We start from the raw sequence: 14,256 nt of genomic DNA, 5'->3' as shown, positions 1-14,256 counted from the left end.
AAAGAAAAGAAAGAAAGAAAGGATAACTATGGGGTGAGGTCACCCAAGGAAGGAGCTGAAGGAATCCATGACCAGCCTTAAAAAGTCTCCCTGTCCTAGCAACAGGGGCAAGAAGGTGATGACCTAAGTGGGTGGTTGAGGATGAGGGGCTGGGGTGCTGGGGCAGGGCCACCCCAGGATCATGTCATTCCCCTAGCTGTGCCCAAAAGGAAGGTTTTAAAATAGAACTGATCCAAATCAGAGTCTTGCTGGGAGGAAGGATGGGAGCAGAGGCCGAGGAAGTCAAGGGCCTGGAAGGAGAGCATTTGAAGGGCTGGCCAAGGGTGTGGGCTCCTAGGGAGGGAAGCGGGCCAACACCCCATCTGAGCCGGAAGAAGCAGAGGGAGGTAAGTGCAGAGGGTCTTGGCGATCCACCTTAGTCATGTGGAATCAGAAAACCAAGTGTGTCACCCTGTGGGTGCTCTGAAAACCTACTTTGGGCCCATCCGTCAGCTCTGTGAGTGGTGTCTGCAGGAAGAAGGTGGACACGATGAGGTAGACCTCTGGAATGTGGACGTGGTGGGCCAGAAAGTCATTCAAGACACGGAACCCAGGAAGCAGGCACGGGCTCTGCTCAGGCAGTGGCGACTGGCTCTTCAGGTTGTCTATTGATCAGGCAAAGGGGGCACAAAAGCCAACTGAGAACAGCTGCTGGTCAAGGTGGGGCCTGGACACACAAGGGAACACCCGGCCACCCACCCATCCCATAGAAATGCTGGATGATAAAATATATTCACACATAGATGGGAGCAAGAAAGCGCTCAACATTAATTCCCTTCGCTGTTCCTGACATGCTCATTCATTCACTCAAAAACCTACTTGCTGCCCACCATGTAGAAGGCAACAGGGCAGCTTTGAATTAGGCAACAAGGTGTAGGGTTTCAACCAAATATACAGAATTCCAGGCACTCATGAAGCTTGCATTGTAGTGGGAGGGACAGACATTAAGCAATTAAATACTCAAATAATTATGAATTTTGTTAAGCACTAAAGAGAAAAATAATAAGGGCAGAGATAATATAACAGAGGTGCCCCAATTCAGGGAGACCCCTCATCTCCTGGAGGAAGTGGCATTTGAACTGAGATCTGAGGATGAATCCACATCAGGAGAAGAGGCATCCCCTCAGGAAGAGGAAGCAGAGTATACAGCGCCCAGGAGAACAGGGCTAAGCAGGTGGGAGGAACGGAAGGCAGCCTCCAGTGTCTGTGCAGTGACACTGCGGGGGATCCTGCAAAGGATGTCAGGGGGCCTGGGCTCATTTGGATGTAGGCCTTGGAGTCAGGGCTTGAGGTGATCCTGCTGCACAGAGCTGTGATGGTCTCAAATAAGAAGGGGCCTGGCTTGGTTCTCATTCACATCCCAAGACTAGGTGGTGCCCCACTCCCTGGAGACAGCCACGTGCTCACCCATTACAATGTCCACGCCCTCAGTGCTGCGTTCCACCCAGGATCCTGCACACAGGCCATCTCTAAACCGTGTGCGGAGGGAGGGGCTTGCCAGAAAGTGCAGCAGCAGCTTCAATGCCAGTACAGTGGTGCTGGCATGCAGGTGGCCCTGTAGGAGCAGCAGGAACCAGTCAGGCCCCAGTTTCAGAAACATCTCTTCCTTTGACCTGGGGATTAATAAATGCAACCAGTGATCTCTCAGTCCATGAGAGAGTGACATGTCCAGAAAATATGAAATGTCCAGCCCTGCAAGTCACCAAGGAGAGGCAAGTTAAGGTTAACATCACTTATTGTGTATTACATTTAAAAAGAATGGTAAAATGAAATGCTGGCAAGATTGTTGTACAAGTGACGCATTTGTCTGTTAATAGTTGCAGTGTAAGTTGGTCATAGCATTTTGAAGCAATTGGAAACTGTGTATTAATATATGTAAAAATGCGCATGACCCTTAATAGCCCTACATAACTACTATTCATACTTACACAGTGGATGACTAGCCACCCATCTAATTTAATTACCATCAACGTAATCACATAAAACACATAATGAATATTCACCTCCCTTTTTAAAGACACTGGTCAAAATTTATCTAAATGGCATAGTCCAATATTTATGCATTTTAATCAGTTTTAGCACCAAAAAAAAAGAAACATGATTAACGTCACTTTCAAAAATGATGAGTCTGGAGAATACAGACTTGCTGATGGGAACTGGATGAAACAAGAGGGCAGGGAGATGAATGGCCAGTCTGGCAAAGACAATGGGTTCAGCAAAGGACCCAGACTTCTGGGAACCAGTGAAGGCTCCACCTGTGTTCTCAGCTGACACACTAGGCATAGTGAGAATCTGGCTGGTATCCACTGAAATGAGCACTGGACTAGGAGTGAAGAGAAGAGACTGTCCTCTTTTCTAGCTCCGCCTCTGGTGTTTAGCAACTGGATGACTTTGGCAGAGCTCCTGATGTGCTCTGATCATTTTCCTCAGTGATTATGTTGATAATGATGGTGATGATGTTGATGGTGGTGGTGGTGATAGTGATTAACGTTGTGGTGATGGTGGTGGTGATGATGTTGATGGTGGTGGTGGTGATAGTGATTAACGTTGTGGCGATGGTGGTGGTGATGATGGTGGGTGGTGGTGGTGATGTTGATGATGTTGATGATGGTGGTGGTGATTATGGTGATGGTGATGCTGGTGGTGATGATGGTGATGATGTTGATGGTGGTGGTAGTGATTATGATGGTGGTGATGGTGATGCTGGTGGTGATGATGTTGATGGTGGTGGTGGTGATGGTGATTAATGTTGTGGTGATGATGGTGATGATGGTGGTTGTGGTGGTGATGGTGATTAATGTGGTGACGATGGTGATGGTGGTGGTGGTGATGGTGATGGTGATGATGGTGATGGTGATGATGGTGGTGGTGATGGTGATGATGAAGGAGATGGCCATAATAGCAATTAGCTTACAGAGAATTTACAGTATTCCAGGCACCATTCTCAGGATTACCCATATATTAATTCATTTCATTTTCACTATAGTCATCTATTGAAAGTATTAGGTTGGTGCAAAAATATTGGCGGTTTTTGGCATTAAAAGTAATGAAAAAACACAATTACATTTTCACCAACATAATACAATTTTTATTCTCATGCAGATGAGTAGAGAGAGGCATACAGGGCTTAAGTAGCCTCCCCTGGGTCCCTGGGGACAGGGCTAGGATTCGAACCCAGAAGGTATAGATGCCAGAGCCCAGCTGTTAGGCACTGCACTACATTCCCTTTCAAAAAGACGGAAAAGAAGTGGCTGGACTATCTCATTTACAAGGCATCTTCCAGTTCTACTATGTTTTGATTCTAAGAAAGAAAGGATTTATAGGCTGGTAAATTATTAAACACTATTTATAAAGCTGCTTTACTGAGGGGTAACTCCTTACCCCCAAGCCCGGATGCACATACACACTAGGCTGAGCAAGGATCCAGGCTGACTTGCTCAGCACTGCATCCTAGGAGCTGGGAACAGTGTCTGGCATGCAGTAGATGCTCAACAAATTAGGTGTCAAATGAATGACTCCAAGGTTGGAGGTAAAGCAGGCAGCCAGTGGGGAGAGTTAATGGAATCAGCTTTATGATTACACATGATTTTAGAAGTTAATTGCAGGTAGACACTTCTTTTTCCAACTTGAAAAATAACAAACTCACTAACAGTAAATAGCAGAAGAATTTGGCAAGACTTTTCCTTGATAGATGTTATTTAGGCTCACAATTTCTTCGTTCTATTGTCTGCCAAGTACAAGACATCAAAATCAGTAATTGTCACAACTGCCAAAACAATAACAATTACACTATAGCAATGGTGACAAAAGGAGTTTATTGTAATTATACCAAATCTGTTTCTAGTTACTCATGCCCACTTAACATTTGCATCAGAATATCTTAGGGCAAGGTCTGGTTCATTGGGTAGAGAGAATATAATTTTCTTTCTGACTAGTGCAGGAAATACATTGCAGAAAACAGACTCAGAGATGCTAAACTTTTCATTAAGAAAAGGTTTAATGCCACACCCTGTATGAGGCAACCTCATGCCAAATTGCTCTTCCTGGAGCTACTCACTCAGAGGACAGATGAAGTTGGGGGGAAGATATTACACTGAGCAGCATCTCCAGCAACTGGTTTCTGAGCCAGATTGTCTTTCCAGATGTTTGGCTTCCAGCTACAAAAAAGAATTCAGATTTGAGAGAAAATGGATGTAAAGAGACATAATATTTGCTGCAGTAAGCAATCATATTCACCAAATGCTTATTTCACCCAGGAATTGTGGCATGGCTGGGACTCAAAATTTTGGCATTTTATTCTAGCCTCCACACAATGCTTAAAAAGAATTTCAGAAAATGTTACTGAAGTTTCCTTTAATTAGCAATGTCTGCAATGCTGCAATCCTCCAATAAACAAAAATCCTAAAAATAATAAGGGAAAATATACCTTTCAGTAGAAGAATTTTTTAAATTATCATAGGCTGCAGCATTTCATAATCACCTACTAGGCACTGATATTATGCAAGTAATCAGGAACGGAGTGCTGAAGACCATGGTCTTTGTTCTCTTTGTTCCTGCTTTCAACTGACTCCCAGGTAGGCTTTTGGATGTCTATGCTACAGTAAAAACAGAACTCAAATCATAGCAGAGGTACATGGAGCAAGGGGAAGAAGAAACTTTACTTCTGAAGAGTCATTAAAGCCCAAAAGGACATGTTAACAATGTTTTAATATGTTGGTTAGGTAAAAGTTTTAGAATGCAGTTCATGTGAGAAGGAAGGTTGACTAAATAAATTCACTCTTGGCCCATTATCCATTTGTTCATTCCCTCGGTTGCCAGCAATTTCACAACCAATACAGGGCACACACGCCATGCTATAGAAATAGGACTGATGAGGCAGCTTGGGGAAATGGAGTCATATTTCCCTCTATTCAGATTTTGGCCCCATCTTCAATTAGCTCCTAATCTCATTGAACCTAAGTTTCTTAGTCTGCAAAATGGGAATAGTAATTTCTTGCGGCTTGATCTAAGGATAAGAGATAATACTTTATCTAGATTAAATAATGCTATCCAGGAGACTCTTTTGTGATGATAAAACTGTTTTATATCTACCTTGTCCAATAGAGTAGCCACTAGCCTCAGGTAGCTAGTGAGCACTTAGAACGTGGCTACAGTGAGTGAGGAATTAAGTTTTTAATTGCATTTAATTTTAATTAGTTAAATTTTGAATTTAAATGGCTATATGTGGCCTAGGGGCTTTCATCTTGGACAGTGCAGAGCCGCAGGGCCCAGGACAAAGCAGTTGTGATTATTGCCATCACACTGCTCTAGCAGAGGGAACAAGTTGAACAAGACACAGCTGCAGTTCTGCACCTGGCTAGGCGAAAAGGGAGACTCACATAAACAAACTACAAATCTGTCCACTAGGGTAACCCCAAGGGGCTTTGGAAACACAGAGAAAGTGACTTAATCTGGTTTGGTGGGACTGGGGACAGCTTGGCTAGTGGGGGAGGGGTGGCATTTCCCTTGAGTGAAGAGCACGTGCCAAGCACGGACAGAGGGCAAGCTGTCACCTGCTGGGGCCTGCAAGTGCTTCAGTGCTGGAGTTGGGGCTCATCAGGAAAGTAAGGGGTAGTGGGGGTTCAACTAGGAGGTGAGGCGGGATCCCGGACCCCACATGCTGGTCTACAGGGAACTGATTTTATTCTGGAGGCCTGGAACACCAGTCCCACATTTCAAAGCAGGAATCTATAATTTTATTTCATTTCTGACTCTCATCATAAAATGACAGCTTCACAGGCCACTGCTTGGAAACCACAGCTTGGCTGTGGGTGTCTTCCCCTTCCTTGCTTAGTCCCTCCCTCTGCACAATGTGGGCCTCTCAGGGGTTCCGTGAGGGCCGTCCTATGGCCTTCGAACTGGCAAAGGTTTTCTCACCAGGCAGGGAAGGGTCCAGGGCTCCGTCCATGCAGATCTGCCTCTCATTCACCGACGAAGGCTTGAGGGTGTACACAACAAACAGCCCAATCCTTTATACACAGGGAGAGAAGGACAGGCTTGCAGGCGGGCTCAACTGAGTCCGCTGAGTACATGCCAGTGTTTTCACACAGACCCACCCACATGCAGCTGCAAGTGAGAGTTTAAGGGAAATCATCATGGCATGCTGTGTATTTCCAGAGACTTCTACAATCAGTCAGGATTCACCAGAGATGCTCACTCTGGCTCTACCTGATCAATCAGATAGTGACAGGAAAGAGAAGGGGAAACACACTGGTGGCTGGGACTGCTCTTCAGGAGTCTGCAGGAGCCAGACATGTGGGTCATCAGCAGGCAAGGATGGCAGTGCATATGGAAATTCCTGAATATTTGGCCACAGTGGGGGAGCCTGAGCAGTGGGAACAGTAAACACACAGCCCTGCTGGGGAAACCGGCCTGTCCCATCCTGACTTCAGCAAACCATCCTTTCCCTAACTCTCATCCCTGAACAAAAATTCCTAGAAGGTTCCAAGTGATTCAGGGTTGAGCACAATGGGGAGAGAGCTGGGGCCTGCTCTTCCCCCTGGGCTTCTTGGTGTGGTACCTGAGCAAGTCCTGGGTGCTGAAGTGGCCCCTCAGCTGACAGGCCAGGATGCCAATGATGGTGGGGATCTTGGAGGGGATGAGGCTCGGCTCATTGAATAGGAAGATGAGCTTGGGTATAAGCTGTGCCTGGTGGGCAGCTTCAGCATTCCTGGGTCCTTCCCTGGTGAGTACAGGAGAGAGACAGTAAAAGCTTTTACTGGAATGAACCAAATTTGCTGTGTTTCTGCTAAAAAGGTTTTTCAAGCCAGGCTTGTTCCATGGCCCCTTAACTCCAATGCTCTCTTGGCAATTTGTCAAGATGCCGTCAGACACCCATTGAATATGTGTCTGCTAAGTGCCGGAGTCGCTCGGGTGTGCACTGCCTGTCCCCTCCGCCCCCCGGAAACCACCTTCAAAGACAAACCCCAATTATTGACTTTTAAATTCTGAGCCCCAGAGAAAACTAGTGCTGGCCTCAGAAACTCAAACAAAGACAGCAGACACTCATGTGACTGGGGAGTACTTCCCACCAGCCAGGAGTGCAGGGCCCTTCACTAGCTTGTCTGGGTGTGTGATCTTCCTGCCTGCCCTAAACCACAAAGTGGAGAGACACGCCACTGAAAGTCAAAGGAGAAAAAGACAGAATCCACCTATCCATACCCCCTCCCTCAGATACTCACAGATCCAATTTCCAGTAAATTCTACTACCCCAAAGAAAACAGCTCCCAGGGTAAATGTCTGTTTCTTAGAAAACAACTGGTACAGGTACAGGAAGAAAGTGGAAGGTGGAAGAGAAAAAATGGTGGAGAAAAATGTGGAGGAGGGTGACTTTGGGCAGATTCCTCACCTTGAACTGTCTTTTTTTTTTTTTTTTTTGTATTAACACATTAAATTCTGCTGAGCTCCACCTCCCTGATACACAAAAGAGGCAGGACCAGCCCAATTCTGTGTATGATTTATAATCATGGTCTCGGCAGGGAAGACAGATGTTCCTCTACCCAGAAATCCCGGCTGCCTTTGGTTTTTTGTCCTCTACAGCACTGAACAGCATGTTTTTCTGTATTCTCTTTTTATCAGACTGTGGCTTATTCTTCTCTGAATTTTACCTCTAAGTACAGGGTGTGAAATGTAGTAAGTTTATAATAGATGTTCATTAAGTGGCTGAGTGAAAAGCCATTTACAAATACATTCAAAATGCTGAAGGCACCAATGAGCTCTAGACTAGCCTGAGCCAGGAGGAGGCAGGTGGGGTGATATGTGGGCTTCCTTACCTTCCTTCTCTCCTATTCTGAACACAGCCCCTGGCTCCCTTTGGGAACTACCACTTTCTAACTCCAGAGGGGAAGCCACTTTCCCAGCCCGGTCATGGGACACAAGTTGGCTCAATGAGACTCAGTCCAATAGCCAGGACTATTAAATTTTTAAAAAGCTGTCTCTGCCTATGGTGCTAAGCTGAGGCTGTGCTCTGAGGAGCTGCCCAGGAGCCACCTTGCTGCCACAGAAGAAAGCCTGGGCAACCTAAAGACTGCGTGGAAGAGGCAGAGGCAAGAGTGGTGACAGAGCTCAGAGAAAATGACGTGAGCCTCACCCACCTACAGGATGAGATCAGCTCTTTTCAATTGTAAGAGCCAACAAATTCCCTCTTTACTGGTCTTTTCTTCCTCTATTCTTTTTTCCCTCCTCCCTTCCTTCTTTCCTTCTCTTTTACTTCCCTTAAGCTGGTTTGAGTTGTATTTCTACCACTTGAAGGGTAAAAGAGCCCTGACTAATTCCGAAAGTGACTTGGAGAAGTCAGTTAGAGGGAGAGTGGAACTTTGCTGGCCACAATTGCTGAGCCCCCAGTATGTGCTAGTCCCTGGGGCCAGAGAGGCCTCTAAGCCCCCAGCACCTGCCCTCCTAAGGCCCGAGACCATGAGAGGAGACTGTCCCACAAGCATGAGCCACTGGGAAGGATGTGCTCCCATTTGGGGACCCAGTGTTCTGGGAGCAGGGAAGAGCCACTGGCCACCCTGCCCTATCTCTGTTCTGGACATTCAGCCTTCAGTTCTAACCCCCAGGCTGCCAAGACCCAGCCTACCTTGGTGATTGAAGGATTTCCAAAAGATGGGAAAAGAGGCTGAGCTCCAGATTGTCTGCAGTATTCATCCAGAGCTGGAAGACAAAACAAAACACATGCTAAAATGAAGGTGTGGGAGAAGAAGGATTTGCAGGAAGCATGAGAAGATCAGTGCTGGACATGTGATCCTCTGACTTGGAATCACCAACATGATGTACCAGCTCTGGAATCAAATCAGCTGTCCTGACACTACAAGCAGAGAGGCGCCTCCCCTATAGGAAGGCCTTCTCTCGCCATCTCTGCTACTACTTGGCACTTCACTGTGGGCCTGGTTCCAACCAAGGACACCTGCACTAACCATCTCCCCCATCTGCTCAGCCTTGGGCCCACAGCCCAAGTGTCCATATTACAAACTCATCTCATCCTCCCTGGATCCTGCAAGACAAATGATGATGTTCCCACTTTACAGATGAGAAAATAGAGGCTGAGACAGACCAGCTGAGTGACAGTCTCCACTCACCACCAGCAAGTGGCAGGACGGGAAATAGAAGCCAGGTACAGATTTTCAGGTTTTACACTGTATTGACTACATACCAATTTGTGCATGCAACACATTCTTCAGCCCAAACCAGTGTCATCTCATGCATGACAAAATTGTAAGCGAAACAAAGATATGAAATTCACTGAGATTCTGAAAGTGAAGTTGATCACTCAGGTTGTTTTCATTCATAGTAAACAAATGTAGCTGCTAGTGATCCTTCTGGGGCAGAATTGATGGATGCTGTCATGTCTTATTTCTACTTCCCTTTAGAGAACTCTAATATTTTTCTTCTCTAAATACTGACAATTCCTAAGGCCCAGAATATACAAGGTTCAGGTGTGGGATTATAAGCATGCACTCATATAGCAGCAAAAAGAGCTTGCACTTAATAACTGATACATTTCCTGGTGGCAAGAAATACCAAATAAAAAGACCCAAAATATTATTATCCGCATTTATGTATTTATTTTCTTACTTTTGAGAGGCCCAAGCTGGAGTGCAGTGGCCCAAATATGACTCACTGCAGCCTTGACTTCCTGGGCTCAAGCAATTCTCCCACCTCAGCTTTGCAAGTAGTTAGGACTACAGGTTTGCATCACCATGCCTAGCTAATTGTTAAAATTTTTTTTGTAGAGATGGAGTATTGTTTTACTGCCCAGGCTAGTCTCTAACTCTTGGGCTCAAGTGTTCCTCCCGCCTCCACCTCCCAAAGTGCTAGGATTACAGGTGTGAGCCACCGTACCCAGCCTATTGTCTGCATCTAGTAACTAGAAAGAATGGGACTCAGGGAGACTAAGCAACTTTTCTGGCACCAGACTTTTTTTTAATTGGCAGAGACTGTTTTCAAAGTCAATCCACCTGACTACGAAGCCCATTCCCTTGCCCCCACACTGGGTCCTCATGGGCATCACCTACAGATAGTGACCCATAGGGTCAATACTCAACCTTGCTTGAAGCTAAGCAGTTACCCATGACTTTGCTTACTCTTGCTGAAGAGGAAATGCAAAAGAACCCCAGTGAACACAAGTTTATTGGGAGGCCTGTGAAGGTAGAGACTGTCCTTCTTTAATCCCTGGAGCCTAGCATCATACATGCCACTATTTTTCGTAAAGATGCATTACATTTTTTAAAAGAATGAGTGGATAAAAAGTAAACAAAGTAAAATGAGTGGATTGTTCTTCAGCCAGGAAAAGAGTGACAGATTTCCTGCTTTTTTAAGCACAGCCACTGCCCAAAGGCACACACAGAGGTGGGCCAGCTGCCATTTGGGACAGCTGGTACTGATGAAGGCAGCTCTAGTGAAAACATGGGTATCCAGCATGGCACCCCAACATACATGTCTGTAGGGCTCCAAGAGCCCTGCACACTTAGGATATTGATTCATGAAGGCAGTCATTCAACAAATGATATGCCAGGCCTGGGGCTAAGGGCTGAGAGAACTAAGAAAGTCAGATGTGAACCCACCAGTACAATAAGGCGCACCTTTTACGCTTCCCACAAAAGTTCCAGCCTCTCCCATTTCCTTTCCAGAACACAGCAACAATAATAAGTTGCCACACCCATTTGAGGCTGCCTAGCTCATCAGGAAATTACATAATACCAAATGTCAGAATTTTGGGAAACATGAATAACTGAATCTTTTGATTGTTATTCTGTGTCACATAAGCCTGTACTAAGGACTATATTAAGATGTCTGGATTAGATTTGTTTGGGTATGGAGTGGATAATGTGTCAGGTGTTGCTCTCTCCCCACCCCTGAGATGACTGTACTCTTAGAAATGAACTAGTCAGTTCCTTCTTTAAGAAACCAGAGGCTGGGTATGGTGGCTTATGCCTATAATCCCAGAACTTTGGGAGGCCAAGGTGGGTGGATCAGCTGAGGTCAGGAGTTCAAGACCAGCCTGACCAATATGGTGAAATCCCTTCTCTACTAAATACAAAAAAATTAGCCATATGTGGTGGCACATGCCTCTAATCCCAGCTACTTGGGAGGTTGAGGCAGGAGAATTACTTGAACCTGGGAGTCGGAGGTTGCAGTGAGCTGAGATTGCACCACTGCCCTCCAGCCTGGGCAACAGAGTGAGACTCTATCTCAAAAAAAAAAAAAAAAGAAAAAAAGAAAGAAAGAAAGGAACCAAAACCTAAGACTTACAAGCCCACAACTTCCTGTTCCTCCCTGATTCTCAAGTTTCTGTCCAACCCTGCCTCACAACTTCCTATCCAACTCTGTCTTACAACTTCCTGTCCAACCTTGCCTCAACAGCTTCCTGTCCCTCCTTCCCTCACAACCTCCTGTCCCTCCTTCCCTCAAAAATTTTTGTCCCTCCCTGCTTCAACAATCTCCTGTACCCACCCTCCCTCACAGCTTCCTGTCCATTCCCTTCTCAACGACTTCCTGTCTCTCCCTTCCTCACAACTTCCTCTTCCTGTCTGCTTCACACCAGTAATCACGGATCCCACCCTTTCTCCTGTGATCCACTCTCTTGTCTCCAAACCCTCCGGGGATGTGTCTCATTAGCAATTTCTTCTCCCACTAGTATTTTAACTGTCTGGTTTTTACTGTCTCTTCTCCTTCAACCTACAAACAGACTTAAGTCTCTCCCATCTTAAAACACGAAACCGGCTAGGCGCGGTGGCTCACGCTTGTAATCCCAGTGCTTTGGGAGGTCAAGGTGGGCGGATCATGAGATCAAGAGATCAAGACCATCCTGACCAACATGGTGAAACCCCATCTCTACTACAAATACAAAAATTAGCTGGGCGTGGTGGCGCATGCCTGTAGTCCCAGCTACTCGAGAGGCTGAGGCAGGAGAATCACTTGAACCCATGAGACAGAGGTTGCAGTGAGCCGAGATTGTGCCACTGCACTCCAGTCTGGCAACAGAGTGAGACTCCGTCTCAAAAAAAAAAAAAAAAAAAAGAAACCCAAAACTAAAAGTTCTGAAACTTCCTTTCTGCTATTTTCCATAGTCCACTGACTGCCTCCACTTTCAGTCTCCCCACACTTCCCCTTAATTCTTTTTTGTTTGTTTGTTTGTTTGAGACGAAGTCTCGCTCCTGTCACCCAGGCTGGAATGCAATGGCATGATCTCGGCTCACTGCAACCTCCGCCTCATGGGTTCAGGTGATTCTCCTGCCTCAGCCTCCCGACTAGCTGAGATTACAGGCACCCGCAACCACGCCCACCTAATTTTTGTATTTTTAGTAGAGACAGGGTTTCACCATGTTGGCCAGGCTGGTCCCGAACTCCTGACCTCAGGCGATCCGCCCACCTCAGCCTCCCAGTGCTGGGATTACAGCCATGAGCCACCAAACCCAGCCGTTTCTCCTTACTTCTGAGTGGCTTCTGACCCCACAACTTACTTGTCACTAAGCCTGTCAGTGACCTCCAATGGGCACGTACAGTGCACACATCCCTCACCTCACTTTACTTGGTGTAGGCAGAACATGACATTTGGGAAACATTTTTCCCTTTTTGAAATTCTCTCCTCTCAATCTTTTAAATTTTATTTTGTTTCATTTCATTTTGTTTCACTTTGCTTTGTTTTTAGCATCTGGTTCTTACTGGTGGTTTATTTTCTTAAATCCAGCTTTAAAAGCACCAGATCTCCTGAATGGGGTAGTTTTATTCAAGGCGGGGTGGGGTAGGGTGGTGTCCATGGCCATTCCAGTAGCAGGCAATGGAGCATGATGGATTCCCGCACTGGTAATTCCTGAGCCATGCTGGTGGCCAGGACACCTTGAAGTCAGACTGGCTGAGCATGGCCACAGCACTTCAGAAGGGGCAGCAGCGGTTGCAGTCAAGACACATTATCTTATTTAGTGGTGTTTTATGGCCATTTATATACATCTCCTTTCCCCTTGTGCACAGGGAGCCCATTCTCCAGGCTACGCTGGCTTCCTCCACAATCCTCTTTTCCAGCTTCAGATCTAGGACCAGGACATTCATCTTGGCCTGGTTCAACTGGCTAATCTCATATTTAGGGCTCTTATGCCTATATTTACAAATAAGATTAGCCTGTACTTTTTCATTTTCTGTACTGTCCTTTTGTGTTCTGCCATCAAGATTAGCTCATTAAATAATCTAGAAAGAAACTATTTCCCGACTGGTGGAATTTCCCTATGAGTGCCCGGCCTAGTGTTCCCTTCTGGTTGTTGTTTGTTTCAACAGATTTTAAACCAGTGACTCACTTTACTTGATGATTCTAGGATCATTGGGGTTTTTTATTCATTTTAGAGTGTGCTGTGAAAACTTACGTTTTCAATGAAATTGTTCAAATGAACTAAGTTTTCTAATTTATTGGCACAAAGTTACTAATCCAATTGTCTTGTTTCCTTTCTAATTGCTCATTCTTCTGTGGAATTCTCCCCTTTTCCTTCCTAATATTATTTATTTGTGGCTTCTGTCTTCTTTTCTTGGTCAATCTTAACAGATGTTTGTCTGTTTTAGGAGAAACAGTAATTGGCCTTGTTGATCCGCTGTATGTTTTTTCTTTCCTATTTTATTAATTTATGTTCTCATTTATATGTTTCCTTCCTTCTTTCTCTGAGTTTTTATTTTGTTTGGTCATTCTAACTTCTTGATCTTAAGTTAGAAGTTAGGCGTTGAATCGAATCTTGATCTATATTATACAAAGAGTATTCTCTTTTTATAATATACATATTGATGACTGTCAGTCTCCCTCTGGTCCTGCCTTCAGTAGCAGCCCTGTGGTGTTTTGATACATAGTATTTCCCTTGTCATTTGGCTCTAAGTCACTTCTGGTTCAAGTTAGGACTTTTTCACCTGCTGTCGTCATTATCCCACTACCCTTGCCTCAGTTTAGGTTTCAAAATCTTCTACCCAGATTTCTTCAATCGTCTCATGACCCAACTCCCTGCTTCAGAGCTCTTGTCACCGAAGTCACATACCTAAAATAAAATTCTCACATGTCATTCTACAGTTAACATCCCTAGATATCAAAAGTTTGGTAAAACTTATCAACAATCTAAAAAATTGTTCATAATGCCTTTATTCTAATTATTAATTTTGATAATTTATTCTAAGAAAATGTTTTTAAAAGTGGGAGAAATATCGGCG

At 45.2% G+C, this 14,256-nt stretch overlaps 1 protein-coding gene across 4 annotated transcripts in view; it reads right to left on the bottom strand.

The window, feature by feature from the left end:
• WDFY4 (WDFY family member 4) overlaps window positions 1–14,256 on the bottom strand; it is a 297,400-nt gene that overhangs the window by 170,505 nt on the left and 112,639 nt on the right. For all 4 annotated transcript variants that reach the window (XM_054436992.2, XM_054436994.2, XM_054436995.2 and 1 more), the window contains 6 exons: window positions 8,657–8,730; window positions 6,599–6,760; window positions 5,956–6,047; window positions 4,097–4,196; window positions 1,447–1,652; window positions 475–644 (listed from right to left, as the gene is read on the bottom strand). In XM_054436992.2, coding sequence (XP_054292967.1) covers window positions 475–644; window positions 1,447–1,652; window positions 4,097–4,196; window positions 5,956–6,047; window positions 6,599–6,760; window positions 8,657–8,730 — 804 coding nt within the window. The remainder of the gene's footprint in view (window positions 1–474; window positions 645–1,446; window positions 1,653–4,096; window positions 4,197–5,955; window positions 6,048–6,598; window positions 6,761–8,656; window positions 8,731–14,256) is intronic.

The sequence above is a fragment of the Pongo pygmaeus genome, chromosome 8 (assembly GCF_028885625.2).
Source record: "Pongo pygmaeus isolate AG05252 chromosome 8, NHGRI_mPonPyg2-v2.0_pri, whole genome shotgun sequence".
Lineage (NCBI taxonomy): Eukaryota > Metazoa > Chordata > Mammalia > Primates > Hominidae > Pongo > Pongo pygmaeus.
This window is presented reverse-complemented; position numbering and strand designations above follow the sequence as displayed.